The 18,393-nt window shown below is 52.1% G+C and overlaps 1 protein-coding gene across 1 annotated transcript in view; it reads right to left on the reverse strand.

Annotated features, from left to right (window-relative positions):
- STK11IP (serine/threonine kinase 11 interacting protein) overlaps positions 1–18,393 on the reverse strand; it is a 410,719-nt gene that overhangs the window by 23,183 nt on the left and 369,143 nt on the right. Inside the window, exons 23-25 of the mRNA XM_085650186.1 lie at positions 14,528–14,612; positions 13,467–13,558; positions 8,327–8,691 (exon numbers count right to left, since the gene is read on the reverse strand). Of these exons, the coding sequence (XP_085506312.1) occupies positions 8,327–8,691; positions 13,467–13,558; positions 14,528–14,612 (542 nt within the window). The remainder of the gene's footprint in view (positions 1–8,326; positions 8,692–13,466; positions 13,559–14,527; positions 14,613–18,393) is intronic.

Here is an 18,393-nt window from a genome sequence, read left to right on the forward strand (position 1 = left end):
TGGAACCTGCCATGAAATGCAGGTACCTTCTATGTGAAACCAGTAGCTGTACCATGGATACTGCCAGCCGCAGGACACTATTCAGTCTTCTAATACCAGCATCAAAAGCACCTGAGCCGGGGGGGATCTTTAATTTCTCCCCGCAAAGCAAAAAATTTTAAACCCTAAGGTCCAGGATCTGATGCCAGCCACTGTCCTTCTTGGGAACAAGAAAGTACCAGACGTAACCTCCTTGCCGAAGCTTCTGCTCTGTGACCCTTTCTGCGTAAGTGTGGTATCTTCTGCTGGAGAATGGGACTGAATTGTGAGAATGACAGGGTGGTTGGGGGCTTCTGATGGGCATAGCCCCTTTGCAATATCCGCAAGATCCACTAATATGTCATAATTAACCCTGGTCGTAAACTTCGCTCCTCTCGCGGAGTTTGCGGAGTTTTACGCACTCCGCGTTACATGGAGTTACAAAAAACTCTGCTTTGCGCTGTGGAGCAGAGTTTTTTTCCTCCTTCGCGTTCGTCACAGTCATGTTGGCGAGCGCGAGTGAGGAAAATCCACCTCCCGGCGAGATTTTCCCTCGTTCACGATCGTCAACATTAAGTTGGCCTGCGCGAGCGTGGAAAATCAACCTCCCGGCGAGATTTCTCAGTGCGGGGGATGGAGGGGGAGGGGGGAAGGGGGGAGGTGAGGTTTGATTTCTCATTGCGAGTGGTCGCGTATGCTCACGACTGCTCACGTTGAGAAACTGTCCATTCGCATTGAGAAAGCTGTAGCTTGAATAAAAATCTACTCGAGCGGCAGAAAGGAAAGCAGCGCCCGCTTGTGCTGTGCATGGTGTCATTCGTGATGATTGCACAGAGCGGATAAGCATCCGGTACCACAAATCACCGCAAACTGCATTTTTTTATTGCACTCTGCTGCTTGCGGAGCTCCTGGTAGCGCAGCAGAGTTTTTTATTCCACTTCGCGGAGTTCCACATAGCGGAACTCGGCGAACTCCGCCCAGGGTTAGTCATAATGGCCTTCCAGGCAAGTAGATGGAATGACATCCTTTGCTCCACCAGTCATACAGGTTTCTTCGCAGGAAACTTAAAACAACTTCCCAAATGGTGCTGCAGAGGAGAAGGAAGTGGAGGGCTGCTGCACCTGCTTGTCCTTAGACTTTGTGGCATCTGTAACGCATGAAACTGGTTTGGGTCCCGGACGGGCTGGGAGGGTTGGTGCTGCTAGAAGGATTGCCTTTTAGAATAGCCTCAAACTTTATGGTAATGGTGGTGGAAGTCTTGAGCTTGAGAGGCCAGGCCTAACAAGCGAGCTGTGGTGACCTCTGCTTTAAATGTATTAAAGTCCTAGTCAACCTCGGTACCAAAGATGCAAGACGTATTGCAGGGCAAGCCCCTTAGACTTGACTGGACATCCCCAGAGAAGTTTGTTGAATTGAGCCAGGCATGTCTCCTCAGTGCCACAGAGGATCCTATGGGGCTGGCTACCAAATCCACAGACTCCATACCTGATCTAAGAATCTGCTTGGCAGCATTTTATCAATCTCTGACATCCTTGGCAAAGTTATATTTCAAGTGGTCCAGCAGGCTCGGCACCACCATATGCAGCATTTTCCACTGTGAGTGGATCTATCTGGCCAGTAAGCAGGTGGCATTAATGGACCAAAGCACCATACTCCCTAAGAGACAGACTTTCTTCCCCAATGCTTCAAGCACCTTGAACTCCCTTGTTAGAAAGCGCCAGAGGGAATGATCATGGGTCTGCACCACCTCGTGGGTTCTAGAAGGGCTTCGCTGAAAAGAATAGTTCTGATGATGCCAATGCTGGTTGGAGGTCCTTGACCTGGCTTCTAATGTTGGAAGTGGCAATTCTGAAAACTCTACATTCCTAGTGATTGAAGTAAAAGAAGCCACCTCAGGATGTGGCGACTCTGGATTCCATGTCTTCCTCCAGTGAGGTATTGAGGCCGCTGGCATTTTGAAGGGCCCAATAGGTTGATATCTTGAAATCTGCAAGAGGGATAAAACTTGGGCTGCTCACTGCTGTCATTGTTGTGATGCAGGATTATCTGTGACATCCGAATGTGGTAGTATCCAAACCGAAGACGCCGCTGCCAGAAGTCCTCCATGGACAAGGGTCTAGGTGCCATTCACGTAACAGGCCTCCTCCCCCAGCCTTTGTGCTTGATTTCTTGAAAGCATCTGGATTGCCTTAGCCTGAGGCATAGATCCATGAAGTGGGGCAGGCGCCGATGTCGGTGGTGATGTCAGAGCGGACCTTGATAGACGGGATCCAGTCTGAGCCATGAGTGCCAGCGTTGTTCCGGCTGGTGTGAGGGGACTTGTTGAGTGGTGGATGTCCGGGACCATTTGGGAAGTACCAATGAGTGGTGTTTCAACTAGAGGTCCGGTATAATCCATTGGGCCACAACTGCAACAGAGGGAAGAGATGTGCTTTAAAACAGCAGCATCACTACCTGCAAGAAGACAAGTAACTGCACAGGGTTCAGCGATAGGTTCCGGAAACTCCAGCTATCCTGAGAGGAGAACCAGTACGAGGGCAGGAACAGCTGTCAAAGCCATGGGCGATTCCACAGCCAGAGGGATGTCCAGAGGGATGTCTGCCAACTCCAGCTCGGAGGAGGATTCTATTGATGGAGAGCTACTTCTGGAGCAAGAATGACAACTACTCGGGGGACTATCTCACCTATGGCTCTTTTTATGTTTCTTCTTCTTGTCTTCGTAGAGGATCAGAAAATGACTTTCACCTAGATCTGGAGAGCAACTGTTACGTCTTGCTCCTTAATGGTATTTTTGTGCAAAATACAACTCTACATGAAGTCTTGCTTCGGCCCTAAGCACCTTGAGCAGACCCCAGTGGTCAGAAATGGGTATCTGCCCATGACAGGAAGCTGAAGGGCTTAAACCCTGAATATTTAGGAAGTGAAATTTCCTTAGCACTGCAAGAAGGATGGAATTTTGTGTGGAAAACTCTGACTGACACGGTAGAGCTATTGCTTCAGCCACGGACAGCGGGCCTTTGGCCATTCGCAGCACAAATTTGGCCACAAATCTGGCCACGAATCCAGGCATTTGGCCAAGCCTAGCACCCAACCTGATATAGGCAGGGAACCACTGGAGCTTCCGGACAAAGGACTTGCCCTCAATGTGCTGCAGGCAGCCAACCCCTATGGCCATCCCACTGCAGATAGGGTTGGTTCGTAAAGCTTGGCTTTTGGCTGATGCCACCCTTTGGGAAGTTCTCGGCTCCAGTACTGGAGCTGTGAATCCCTGAGAAAAGAATATATAGGTCGAGGAAGTTTGCCATGGGCTCACGGAACCTGGGCTGGAAGCTTGCACCGGATCAGAGGTACCCTTTGGGGAACTGAAGATTCCCAACACCTAAAACGACTGCCTGGGCCCACGATTACTGAGACGGGCACTGTGGATTCAAGCAGCCATTTTGTAAAACAAGTTGTCTAACTTGTTTTTCAAGATACAGAGACTGAAGTGGCAGCCACAAGAGAAATGTTTCTCTTGCACCAGCCTATCAGAACACTCAGTTCTGAAAGATATTTGAGGAGAGAAGTCTCCCTTGCTAATCGGATTCCTTTCTTTTTTGAATTTCTGGACTCTCCTAGGATCCCAAATCCAAAACAGAAATGTACACCATTGTTAACCACTTCCGGCCTGCACTGCACGTTTTAAAAATACTTCTAGCTCAAAAACTGCTGAATACATTTCCACTGAAACAACAAAAGCACTCGGAGTTAAATCCGTTCAAATGTTTGGGCTGAGTAAAGATTCCCCTCCACCGTTGCGGATTATGCCACTCCACTGCCAAAGTTCAAGCAAATTAGTCCCCGCAGTCAAAAGTTCTAGACAGTTAAAAAGAGGTGACTTATCCTGTAACAATAGTTTTGCAACTTGAAGACTTTACTCGCAGATTCCACCGTCTACTGGTTGGATCCAGAATTGTCCACATTGTCTTTTGTGTGTTTTTTCTCTTGGGCATCAACAAGTAGGCAGGCAGTGCCAGTCCCCCTCGGCCCACGATGCCCAGTGTGTTTGGTCTCTTACGGATTATTCTGTGTGGGTGATCTGCTGTTCTAATTCCTTCTCGTCTAACCATACCTTCGTTGGAGAGATGCATGGGCTGTTTGTGAATCCAGAAACATAGTCAAGCTGGAACCGATTGTTACTGGTGGGTACAGCATGAGTCCTTTCTGGTGTCACTCGCTGTGCACAGATGATGTTGGAGTACTGACCCCTGTGGAAGGGCAGGTGGAAGGGTTAGTGCGTGGTTGCAAAAAAGAGCCTCAAAATTTACTGTCCTACTTGGCCTCCCTCAACATGTGGATGTTCAGGTCGTAATGTTTTGTGAAGGTGCGGGCTGATGACTATGTAACAGCCATGTAGATGGCAATAAAGGAGACATTTGCAATGAAGGCGAGTGCGTGGCTCCTTTTTTCGGAGTGTGGTGTGCCCCGGATGCGTATTTCAGACTTTCCTCTACTAAGGTGTAGTAGGTCTGGATGGTTTGTCATCCTTCTTGAAATTGCACCTTTTAATGCCAGTAAGACTCGGTTTGCCAGTGCATTCGAAACAAAAAACTATTTACATTTCCTTAACAGGTTTGTTTCTGGCAGGTAGTAGATTACAGCTCTCATTACATCAAATGTATGTAGTGCCCTTTCTGTCTGTGTTATGTTTGGTGAAAAGGTTGGTAGTTGTTTTGATTGACATACATGAAAGTGTGATCCTGCCTTTGGGATGATGCATGTTTTAGTTCTCATAACTTCCCTATCCTTGAATATCTGTAAGCTTGCATTGACTTAGTCTGCACAAAGATGTGACTACAAAGAAAACAATTCCATTTTCACTGCACATACGTTACCTCTAGGAGGTACACCAAGGCCTCAGTGCTCTAAAACTTACACCCAAGCTCAGCACAGGAGTTACCTCTAGGACGTACACCAAGGCCTCAGTGCTCTAAAGCTTACACCCAAGCTCAGCACAGACGTTACCTCTAGGAGGTACACCAAGGCCTCAGTGCTCTAAAGCTTACACCCACGCTCAGCACAGACGTTACCTCTAGGACTTACACCAAGGCCTCCAGTGCTCCAAAGCTTACACTCAAGCTCAGCACAGACGTTACCTCTAGGACTTACACCAAGGCCTCCAGTGCTCCAAAGCTTACACTCAAGCTCAGCACAGACGTTACCTCTAGGAGGTACACCAAGGCCTCAGTGCTCTAAAGCTTACACTCAAGCTCAGCACAGACGTTACCTCTAGGACGTACACCAAGGCCTCCAGTGCTCTAAAACTTACACCCAAGCTCAGCACAGACGTTACCTCTAGGACGTACACCAAGGCCTCCAGGGCTCCAAAGCCAACACTCAAGCTCAGCACAGATGTTACCTCTAGGACGTACACTTTTCCTCCAGTGCTCCAAAGCTTACACCCAATCTCAGCACAGACGTTACCTCTAGGACGTACACCAAGGTCTCAGTGCTCTAAAGCTTACACCCACGCTCAGCACAGACGTTACCTCTAGGACGTACACCAAGGTCTCAGTGCTCTAAAGCTTACACCCAAGCTCAGCACAGACGTTACCTCTAGGACGTACACCAAGGCCTCCAGTGCTCCATAGCTTACACCCAAGCTCAGCACAGACATTACCTCTAGGACGTACACCAAGGCCTCCAGGGCTCCAAAGCCAACACTCAAGCTCAGCACAGATGTTACCTCTAGGACGTACACTTTTCCTCCAGTGCTCCAAAGCTTACACCCAATCTCAGCACAGACGTTACCTCTAGGACGTACACCAAGGTCTCAGTGCTCTAAAGCTTACACCCACGCTCAGCACAGACGTTACCTCTAGGACGTACACCAAGGTCTCAGTGCTCTAAAGCTTACACCCAAGCTCAGCACAGACGTTACCTCTAGGACGTACACCAAGGTCTCAGTGCTCTAAAGCTTACACCCACGCTCAGCACAGACGTTACCTCTAGGACGTACACCAAGGTCTCAGTGCTCTAAAGCTTACACCCAAGCTCAGCACAGACGTTACCTCTAGGACGTACACCAAGGTCTCAGTGCTCTAAAGCTTACACCCAAGCTCAGCACAGACGTTACCTCTAGGAGGTACACCAAGGCCTCCAGTGCTCTAAAGCTTACACCCAAGCTCAGCGCAGATGTTACCTCTAGGACGCACACCAAGGCCTCCCGTGCTCCATAGCTTACACCCAAGCTCAGCACAAGAGTTACCTTTAGGACGCACACCAAGGCCTCAGTGCTCTAAAGCTTACACCCACGCTCAGCACAGACGTTACCTGTAGGACGTACACCAAGGCCTCCAGTGCTCTAAAACTTACACCCACGCTCAGCACAGACGTTACCTCTAGGACGTACACTTTGCCTCCAGTGCTCCATAGCTTACACCCAATCTCAGCACAGACGTTACCTCTAGGACGTACACCAAGGTCTCAGTGCTCTAAAGCTTACACCCACGCTCAGCACAGACGTTACCTCTAGGACGTACACCAAGGTCTCAGTGCTCTAAAGCTTACACCCAAGCTCAGCACAGACGTTACCTCTAGGACGCACACCAAGGCCTCCAGTGCTCCATAGCTTACACCCAAGCTCAGCAGAGGAGTTACCTCTAGGACGTACACCAAGGCCTCCAGGGCTCCAAAGCCAACACTCAAGCTCAGCACAGATGTTACCTCTAGGACGTACACTTTGCCTCCAGTGCTCCATAGCTTACACCCAATCTCAGCACAGATGTTACCTCTAGGACGTACACCAAGGCCTCCAGTGCTCTAAAGCTTACACCCACGCTCAGCACAGACGTTACCTCTAGGACTTAAACCAAGGCCTCCAGTGCTCCAAAGCTTACACTCAAGCTCAGCACAGACGTTACCTGTAGGACGTACACCAAGGCCTCCCGTGCTCTAAAACTTACACCCAAGCTCAGCACAGACGTTACCTCTAGGACGTACACCAAGGCTTCCAGTGCTCCTAAGCTTACACCCAAGCTCAGCACAGACATTACCTCTAGGACGTACACCAAGGCCTCCAGGGCTCCAAAGCCAACACTCAAGCTCAGCACAGATGTTACCTCTAGGACGTACACTTTTCCTCCAGTGCTCCAAAGCTTACACTCAATCTCAGCACAGACGTTACCTCTAGGACGTACACCAAGGTCTCAGTGCTCTAAAGCTTACACCCACGCTCAGCACAGACGTTACCTCTAGGACGTACACCAAGGTCTCAGTGCTCTAAAGCTTACACCCAAGCTCAGCACAGACGTTACCTCTAGGAGGTACACCAAGGCCTCCAGTGCTCTAAAGCTTACACCCAAGCTCAGCGCAGACGTTACCTCTAGGACGCACACCAAGGCCTCCCGTGCTCCATAGCTTACACCCAAGCTCAGCACAGGAGTTACCTCTAGGACTTACACCAAGGCCTCAGTGCTCTAAAGCTTACACCCACGCTCAGCACAGACGTTACCTCTAGGACGTACACCAAGGCCTCCAGTGCTCCATAGCTTACACCCAAGCTCAGCACAGACGTTACCACTAAGACGTACACTTTGCCTCCAGTGCTCTAGAGCTTACACCCAAGCTCAGCACAGGCGTTACCTCTAGGACGTACACCAAGGCATCCTTTGCTCCTAAGCTTACACCCAAGCTCAGCACAGATGTTACCTCTAGGACGTACACCAAGGTCTCAGTGCTCTAAAGCTTACACCCAAGCTCAGCACAGACGTTACCTCTAGGACGTACACCAAGGTCTCAGTGCTCCATAGCTTACACCCAAGCTCAGCACAGATGTTACCTCTAGGACGTATACCAAGGCCTCCAATGCTCTATAGTTTACATCCAATCTCAGCACAGATGTTACCTCTAGGACGTACACCAGGGCCTCCAATGCTCCAAAGCTTACACCCAAACTCAGCACAGATGTTACCTAGGATTTACACCAAAGCCCTAGGGTTCTAAATGTTAGATTGAAGCTTGGCACAGATGTTCGCTTTAAGATGCACATTGAAGTCTCCACTGCTCTAAATCGTAGACTAAAATCTGGTACATACGCCAAGGCCTCGAGTGATGGTGCGCTTACCAAGGCCTCCATCGAAATGAAGATTTTAGTGAATGAATGTGCTCCAGCACTTAAGCCCAAACGTCCCAAGCTTTTGTTGTACGAGTAGAAACAAACATTCTGTGAAGCAGGAGCCTGGATTCATAACCAAGCCTGTGCGCTGCAGCAACCTAAGCCATCGAAAGCTCTGTATAGAAAAGCAAGACTCCTCTCAGCAATACTGACCTCATTGTACAGCCTGATCTGCAGGTGGCAATCAGCAGTCCGAAAGACATGCAGAGAACTGATGCAGCTGATTGGCTGCTTGTCCTTTAAGAAGGCTTCGCCTCCACAGGGATCAACGTACTGGCTGCCAGCATCAGAAGGGTGTGGCGGAGAATGCATCCATTGGTGAGTCTCCTCCAGCAGGTACAAGGTGGTGCCCGTGACTATTAGAGTAATGGGTGAGCCTGTGAGCACGCCCTGGATCATGGCATTGGCGAGTGCCATGCCCGGTGCCCGGAGAGAGGCAGCGCCGACACAGGTACAGTCTACACCTTCAGACTCGGCGGATGTACAGCTTTCAGGGACTGCAGGCGAGCCGATGCTTTCTGTAGAAGAAAGAAACACTTTGTTAGAAGATAGGTGCCTTTGCTTCAGTGGAGACTGAGCAGAGGGTGCTGGGAAGGGAAGAGGGTGTTCTCAATTCTGGAATAGAACAGGATACAGAAGCTTTGGGGTCAAATGCACAAGTTCAGCTGCGTATACATGATAGCGTGGGGCATTACAGCTCAGGAGTAAGGTGAACTCTTACAGTAGTGTCTCTGCATGTTGGTGTGTGTTTGTGATACTGTGGTGGAATAGAATGTGGCGTGGCAGGCACTAAGAGAGGTTCCTTGGTGAAGGGGTGTGTCCATGTTTGGAGGTGTTGCAGCTCAGGGAAGAGGAGCACTTGTAAAGCAGTGCATGTGCACAGTACTGGTAGAGAATGAAGTGTTGCAGGCCACAAGCCTACCACTCCAATTGGTGGGCCTGGGGCCGCTGGGAAGCATGTTTCCAGGGTCCTTGGTTAGTGCCCTGACCAGCCCAGGAGGGATCAGCAACGGAATAACGTGGTGGCCTCAGGAGCGGAGTAACATGGTGGCCTCAGGTGCGGAGTAACATGGTGGCCTCAGGTGCGGAGTAACATGGTGGCTTCAGGTGCGGAGTAACATGGTGGCCTCTGGAGAGGAGTAACGTAGTGGCCTCAGCAGTGGAGTAACATGGGGGTTCAGCAGTGGAAGCACATGCTGGGCTTACCAGTGGAATATCATGGCGGCTTCAGCAGTGGGATAACATGGCGGCCTCAGCAGTGGAATAACATGGCGGCCTCAGCAGTGGAATAACATGGCGGCCTCAGCAGTGGAATAACATGGCGGCCTCAGCAGTGGAATAACATGGCGGCCTCAGCAGTGGAATAACATGGCGGCCTCAGCAGTGGAATAACATGGCGGCCTCAGCAGTGGAATAACATGGCGGCCTCAGCAGTGGAATAACATGGCGGCCTCAGCAGTGGAATAACATGGCGGCCTCAGCAGTGGAATAACATGGCGGCCTCAGCAGTGGAACAACATGGCGGCCTCAGCAGAGGAACAACATGGCGGCCTCAGCAGAGGAACAACATGGCGGCCTCAGCAGAGGAACAACATGGCGGCCTCAGCAGTGGAACAACATGACGGCCTCAGCAGTGGAACAGCATGACGGCCTCAGCAGTGGAACAGCATGGCAACCTCAGCAGTGGAACAACATGGCGGCCTCAGCAGTGGAACAATATGGCGGCCTCAGCAGTGGAACAACATGGCGGCCTCATCAGTGGAACAACATGGCGGCCTCATCAGTGGAACAACATGGCGGCCTCATCAGTGGAACAACATGGCGGCCTCATCAGTGGAACAACATGGCGGCCTCATCAGTGGAACAACATGGCGGCCTCAGCAGTGGAACAACATGGCGGCCTCAGCAGTGGAACAACATGGCGGCCTCAGCAGTGGAACAACATGGCGGCCTCAGCAGTGGAACAATATGGCGGCCTCAGCAGTGGAATACCAAGGAGTGGACATATCTTGTAAGACTCATGATTATGGAGTATTTGCATAATGTTCATGGCAAGCGATGCGTGAGAGTTCTAGAGGAGTAAGAGTCAGTTGTGTTCTGCATCTTAGCTGGAGGCCACCCGTTTGTTAATTTGTTCAAACAATAAAACTGGTCCACGACTGAAGGCTCTGTGTGGATTACTACTCATTGTTATCTCAAGTGTCGTCCTTATCAACTTCTGTACCATGTATATATGGGAGCCAGAAGGGCAGCCATGACTTGACTCCATACAAGTGGTATAGGCTGTATGACGCCAGACTGGGTCTAAAAGATTTGGAGACCCACATCGCTCTGAAAGGGATCTCGTCCTGGATCCACCACCCAGTGAGCACAGTCTGCGCACATCTCACTCAAACTCCCTGAAAGAGGAGACAAAGGAGCCTGGTACACTGATTCCGAATCGGTCCTTATTAAAAGGGACATTGTAAATTGTACAGCTTACTGTCTAAAACCAGGTCGGAGCACTTATTTATACCAGGTTTACCGTGTGTGTTTGGGGCTGATGGCAGAGCATGGCACGAGTGACGTGAGCTGGTCTTACTTTAGTTGATGTGGGCAAGGACCTCTGGTGAAAATGGCCAATATTACCATGGATGAGGAGAGATGGACAGTGTCACCTGGGTAGGACTGTTAAGTCCAACTGTAACAGATGATGGCAAAAGGCGGTTTAATTTGGGTAATGTTAGCAGGTCAAGTGACAATGGTAGAACGTACTGTAGTTGACCTGACCGGGATTACTTGGAATTATGTGGACAGGTCCTACGGTGGGTGACGCGGCAGGCCAGACTCTGGGTGACGTGGCAGGTCAGACTCTGGGTGACCGTGGCAGGTCAGACTCTGGGTGACCTTGGCAGGTCAGACTCTGGGTGACCTTGGCAGGTCAGACTCTGGGTGACCTTGGCAGGTCAGACTCTGGGTGACCTTGGCAGGTCAGACTCTGGGTGACCTTGGCAGGTCAGACTCTGGGTGACCTTGGCAGGTCAGACTCTGGGTGACGTGGCAGGTCAGACTCTGGGTGACCTTGGCAGGTCAGACTCTGGGTGACCTTGGCAGGTCAGACTCTGGGTGACCTTGGCAGGTCAGACTCTGGGTGACCTTGGCAGGTCAGACTCTGGGTGACCTTGGCAGGTCAGACTCTGGGTGACCTTGGCAGGTCAGACTCTGGGTGACCTTGGCAGGTCAGACTCTGGGTGACCTTGGCAGGTCAGACTCTGGGTGACCTTGGCAGGTCAGACTCTGGGTGACGTGGCAGGTCAGACTCTGGGTGACTTGGCAGGTCAGACTCTGGGTGACCTTGGCAGGTCAGACTCTGGGTGACGTGGCAGGTCAGACTCTGGGTGACGTGGCAGGTCAGACTAGTTGACGTGGCAGGTCAGACTCTGGGTGACGTGGCAGGTCCTACTCTGAGTGACGTGGCTGGTCCTCCTACTCTGGGTGACGTGGCAGGTCCTACACTGGGTGACGTGGCAGGTCCTACTGTGGGTGACGTGGCAGGTCCTACTGTGGTTGAGGGGGCAGGTCCTACTGTGGTTGAGGGGGCAGGTCCTACTGTGGTTGAGGGGGCAGGTCCTACTGTGGTTGAGGGGCAGGTCCTACTGTGGGTGAGGGGCAGGTCCTACTATGGGTGAGATGGCAGGGCAGGTCCTACTATGGGTGACGTGGCAGGTCCTACTCTGGGTGACGTGGCCGGTCCTACTCTGGGTGTCGTGGCCGGTCCTACTCTGGGTGTCGTGGCCGGTCCTACTCTGGGTGTCGTGGCCGGTCCTACTCTGGGTGTCGTGGCCGGTCCTACTCTGGGTGTCGTGGCCGGTCCTACTCTGGGTGTCGTGGCCGGTCCTACTCTGGGTGACGTGGCCAGTCCTACTCTGGGTGACGTGGCAGGTCCTACTCTGGGTGACGTGGCAGGTCCTACTCTGGGTGACGTGGCAGGTCCTACTCTGGGTGACGTGGCAGGTCCTACTCTGGGTGACGTGGCAGGTCCTACTCTGGGTGACATGGTAGGTCTTACGGTGGGTGATGTGGCAGTTCCTACTCTGGGTGATGTGGTAGGTCTTACAGTGGGTGACGTGGCCGGTCGTACTCTGGGTGACGTGGCAGGTCCTACTCTGGGTGACGTGGCAGGTCCTACTCTGGGTGACGTGGCAGGTCCTACTCTGGGTGACGTGGCAGGTCCTACTCTGGGTGACGTGGCAGGTCCTACTCTGGGTGACGTGGCAGGTCCTACTCTGGGTGACGTGGCAGGTCCTACTCTGGGTGACGTGGCAGGTCCTACTCTGGGTGACGTGGCAGGTCCTACTCTGGGTGACGTGGCAGGTCCTACTCTGGGTGACGTGGCAGGTCCTACTCTGGGTGACGTGGCAGGTCCTACTCTGGGTGACGTGGCAGGTCCTACTCTGGGTGACGTGGCAGGTCCTACTCTGGGTGACGTGGCAGGTCCTACTCTGGGTGACGTGGCAGGTCCTACTCTGGGTGACGTGGCAGGTCCTACTCTGGGTGACGTGGCAGGTCCTACTCTGGGTGATGTGGTAAGTCTTACCGTGGGTGATGTGGCAGGTCCTACTCTGGGTGACGTGGCAGGTCCTACTCGGGGTGTTTTGGCGGGTCAACTCTGGGTGACGTGGCAGGTCCTAGTTTGGGTGATGTGGCAGGTCCTACTGTCGTGGCAGGTCCTCCTACTATGGGAGACGTGGCAGGTCCTACTCTGGGTGACGTGGAAGGTCCTACTGTGGGTGAGGGGGCAGGTCCTACTGTGGGTGAGGGGGCAGGTCCTACTGTGGGTGAGGGGGCAGGTCCTACTGTGGGTGAGGGGGCAGGTCCTACTGTGGGTGAGGGGGCAGGTCCTACTGTGGGTGAGGGGGCAGGTCCTACTGTGGGTGAGGGGGCAGGTCCTACTGTCGTGGCAGGTCCTCCTACTCTGGGAGACGTGGCAGGTCCTACTCTGGGTGACGTGGAAGGTCCTACTGTGGGTGAGGGGGCAGGTCCTACTGTGGGTGAGGGGGCAGGTCCTACTGTGGGTGAGGGGGCAGGTCCTACTGTGGGTGAGGGGGCAGGTCCTACTGTGGGTGAGGGGGCAGGTCCTACTGTGGGTGAGGGGGCAGGTCCTAATGTGGGTGAGAGGTAGGTCCTACTGTGGGTGAGATGACAGGTCCTACTCTCTGTGTCATGGCAGGGCAGGTCCTACTATGGGTGACGTGGCAGATCCTACTCTCCGTAATGTGGCAGGTCCTACTCTGGGTGATGTGGCAGGTCTTACCTTGAGCAATGTGCACCAGCAGGTAGTAGTAGTGTGGAGACACTCTGAGGTTGGGTGGTTCATCGGTGACCAGCAGCTCTCCCAGCACTGGCCTGTGGACAAGAGGTGTGGTTACTTCTCACTTCAGAAACTGCACAAACTCACCTAGATGGACTCCCCGTAAAACCAGGGAGCAGCACAAAGGATACACTTGCCCTTAGCAACAGACCCAGGAACACGATACACACTCCCCCTCCCGGGCACGGGATGCATCCACCCAACCTACCCCCACATCTCTGCTGCAGCACCACAAGAAGAAGCAACTTCTTTAATACATAGTTAGTGGCCTAAATTTGATCCTGCTTCTCCAAACCCGGTTTCAGTGCTAGGAATGTGACCGTACTAATAACAAAAAGTGTGCCGCAGCTGCACTTCCCAATCACCAGAATAAGGGAAATTACCACCCTGCCTCATAATACTGGAGACAAGGCCCCATACCCAAGCCCTCCAACATACCTCCAGTGTGAAAGGGCTGCACCATCCAATGTTACACATTCACCCACCTCCCCCTTCAGTCTACAAAGGCCACGCCTTTCTACTACTGGGCAGGGCACGAAGCTTACCGATCACCAGCTCCCATTTAGAGCAAGAAATAGCTCTGCACCCACAATGAACCGCAACACTCACATCACCACCCACCCACTGCTGCCACCGCCACCACCACACCCATCGCCACCACCACAGCCGCCGCTACCACCAGCACTCCAGGGCAGAGGTAGAAACAGGCATGCAACTACTGATGCTGGATGTGGTGGGCGGACCAATCCCATCACTGCAAACCCTCCACAAGGACAGGGGAAGTAGGAGTTCGGTACTGGATATTTACACACAGTTTTAATCCCTCTGAACCAGGTCCATCTACCTCTGGGTGAGTGGCTGTAACAGCAGACAATGGAGGAACAGTGGCACTGAGTGCACATTGCTTAGCTCTTCAATGACGCATCACGACCTGACATCCACCTTTATCACTAACCCAATCTACAGGACACCACACCCCCAACCTCCCTCTCCAGATCCCGTACCAGAGCCTGTGCTGGCGCGTCACCCTCTCCTTGATCTCCTGCCTGAACCGCAGCCGGTGCTGGAGCGGTAAGTCTTCCAAGATATCTGCAGAAGAAAAGAAAGAGTATGAAAAAACACACCAGAACCGAAACAGTAAAGAACTAATAGCACATGATGCAATAATAACATTGTTGACTTATAGGGAATGAACATTGTAGGAAAGTAGGATCAGCTTTTATGGTCACCCCCACTTTTTGCTGGATGTAATGCTGTTTCTGACTAGTCTGACTGGGATCCTGCTAATCAGGACCCCAGTCTCTGTGCTTTCTCCCCTAAATTGGTATCATAAGTGTGAGAAGTTGGCCTGGTATATGCTGTCCACTAGTTATAGTGGGCACCCGGTACCAGTCCAAACAACCCTTATTGATGATAGGTTTAAAGACCACCTTTATCGAAAGCTATCCTAGTGGTAGCTATGGAGAGCAGCCTTCAGGCTAAGTCTTGAAGGAATGTAAAGCAGCTTGTTTTACCAGTCTATAATCTCTTGAATGACCAAATGAAAGGAGAACCACACAAGGTATATATATATAAAATATATGTATTTATTACTAAACACACCCTCCTAGTCTCTTTATGAGACTAGAGGTCAAAACACATAAGTTACACTTCAAATATTACAGTAAAATAGCACAAATACACGTCAGGCCCTAGGGGCGAGCCAAACCATATACTAAAATAGTGATAAGAACCACGACTTAACTAGACACAAGGCCTAGAGCCTTAGAATCACTGGGACCCCAAGGAACCACCCAAGGTAGTGACACAGGGGACCCATGTGGGCTGTGTGCAGTGTGAGAACACAGCCGCGAGCTCCCGTTAGCTTCTATGGGGAAAGTCGCGGTTAGATTTTTAAAGATTAGGGACACTTAGAGATGAGCTAGGACGAAACCCTTTGGGACTTAGGAAGTCCTAGGGTAAACACCCACAGGAGCACCGGAGTACTCGAGTTACCTCACCCAGGGAAGCCGGGTGCATAGGTTTGAAACGGTGTCGGGTCGCGTCGTCGTTTTCAATGGGTGCTGGCAAAGAAGTGCTGCTGCGGGGAAGATGCGAAGTGCCCGAAGAGACCCAAGCCTGGATCGAAGATGAGAAGAACCTGAAAGCAGAGAGAACAGAGTCTGGGTCACTAGCCAGTGACCAGGGGCACGATAGACAAATGCCCACCGATGTGGGGTGTTTTCAGGTGAAGAAGGTGAAGCTGGACTCTTCAGCCACGAGGACCAGGAGGTGTCGAGGATGACCAAGAGCTGGATTTGAGCTGTCCCACGAAGGATGTCGAGTGCTGCAGCGTCGGTGTCTGGATTGGACACAACAAGCCTTGGCAACAGCAATCCACGCAGAAAGGAGAAAGATGGTCCGGTGCAGACCAGCAAGGTCTGAGGGACTCACCATGCGGTGGGGAGTCAGGGCATGTCTGGAGCAACCAGGGAAGCCCAAGGAAAATCAGAGTTGCCTTCACAGGGACCCACCAGTCGGCGGACCAGGGATCGCGAAGGAGCCTCGAGCTGAAATGCAAGAAGTGGGCTCACGGAACATTCGTGGAGTGTAGGCCCACAATCTTCGGTGCAAAAGGTGCTCGGGGCTTGGGCTACACTTTACCCAAAGCACGACTTCGAGAGACGCAGAGAAGTCAATGCACTTGCAAATGTGCACAGTGACCAGGAGTTCCGGTTCCACGTTACTCACAAGGGCTGCAGGTCTCAACTTTGCTGGAGACTCGGGTCGGCCTCTGAGAAGTCTGGAAATCCTCTTCCTGGGCTGCAGATGCTTCGGAGTCCGGCGGGAGCTTCGGAGATGCAGACCGGCAATCGCTTTGTTGGTGCCTGCCAAGCAGAGGAGTCACTCCTTGACCCCAGGGGAGATTTCTTCAGTCCTCTAGTCGTTATTAGAGCATCGAAGTTCCAGGATTTAGTTGCAGAGTTTCGTCGAGGGATATCTAAATTCCTGTTGCCAGGGGTTCCTTACTTATACTTAAGAAAGGGATTGGACTAACTCAGGGGACCCACCTATGGGAGGGTTTGGAAAGAGGGTTGGCTACACCCATTTCCTTTGGTGAGCTGCTCAAGGTCCTCTTGAGACTCCAGTGCAGTGCCACCGGCCTGTGGGTCCTGTTGAGAGTCACTTTTGTTTCTTCTGGACTCCCCTGATTGCTCGGGGCCTGCCCTGACTCCCCTACTTGTGGTGAGTCGCCTAGACCTTGCTGGTCCCGACACTGCACCTTCTTCACTTTCCACGTTGTTTGCAGTTGCCAAGGCTTGTTGGTGCTCCCAGCGGACACCGACCCCTCAATTCTCGACATCCGACGTGGGACAGCTCGTGAACAGCTCCTAGTCTTCCATAGCATCGCCTGGTCCTCACAGCTGAAGCTCCAAGGTCACCGTCATCTTTCCTTCAGCACCCAACTTCAGTGGGCATGCATCTTCCGTACCTCCTGGTCACTCCTGAGTGGCATAGACTCTGTCCCCTTTGCTTGCAGGTACTTCTCACCTTGAATCCACCTTTGGGTTCCACCGGACACTTTTTCACAGCGGTTTATGACATCACTTCGCACCTATGCACCCGGCTCCCCTGGTGTAGGTATCCTGGTTCCACGGGTATCCACGGGTGGGGTGGCTCTCCAACCTTCTGTCTTCCACGGGGTTTTTTCAGGGTCCACTTGGAAGGGTCCTTTAAAATTGCAACCGCCACTTACCCGTTGACTTGTATTGAGCCCTTTGTCGTGTTACCACTCTGCACACGGCCTCGGTGGGGTTCCTAGATACTCACCTTAGGTGGTTCCTTGGGTCCCTGTGCAAATTTAGTTCGTAACTGAACATTATCTGCGCCATCTTGTCTCTCCCCAAGCGCCACACGCAGAAAACGCGCGACGGCGATTTTAGGCACCATGACCTCATTGCCGATCGCCAGCGCGTCCCTCTGGCGCTGCGAACATCCCCCGCGCGCTGACCACCCCTGCTCTCTCATACATGGGCCATAAACTCTCTCCTTCTTCGCGACCCTGCCATGGAACCACATCCCGCGCCTGACCGACACCTTCTTTCATCCCATACATGGTCATACATCCCTTTGATAACCCCCTTCCTCTGCGCCCGATTGTCCGAACCGATCCCAGGCCATCACCTAGCCCTGCGGATGCAGTTTATTGCCCCTACTGTAAGGGAAACACCCCACATCAAAGGGATTACAGTAGATCAAGGCCCCCCACCCCCTGAGACCCGACCAGTCGCACACACCCCCGGGAATTGGCGGAATGTCCAGCTGTGTGATAGCCATCTCCTACTGTGGGTGGGGTGGGGACTTCTACTGTAGCTATGTGTGGGAGCGGATCTGAGCCGGGGATTCTGAGGATGTTCTTTCATGTATCAAAGCGATCTCAAGAATGTGCCATGTATGATAAACCTGCAATAAAGTCATAAACGTGTGTATAAGAGACCAGGTCTCAGAGATGCAGAGAGAGCACCTCGAGACGATACCCTGCTGTCCGATCTGATGTGTTCTGCTCCGACGGAATAAAACTTTGTTTCCTGCCTTCCAGTCTCCGGCGCCTGCCTCTTTTGTTGGTTAATCATCGAATGGTATAAGAGGCGATTACCGCCGGGCAATACTTGAAAGGTTATCGACTGAAACTGCCGCTACCATTTAACATCCCTGACACTTCTACGTCTTCTGGGTATAGTTTTGACTTGAGTTGTGGTTCGCATACCACTATTCTAGTATATGGTTCGGTCTCCGCCTGGTGACCACTGTGTATTTTGCGCTACTTACCTGTTTCTATTGCAACATAAACCCATTGACAGCCCCACACTAGTCCCTCCTCCTTTGCCTC

The sequence above is a fragment of the Triturus cristatus genome, chromosome 3_2 (assembly GCF_964204655.1).
Source record: "Triturus cristatus chromosome 3_2, aTriCri1.1, whole genome shotgun sequence".
NCBI classification, from domain to species: Eukaryota; Metazoa; Chordata; class Amphibia; order Caudata; family Salamandridae; genus Triturus; species Triturus cristatus.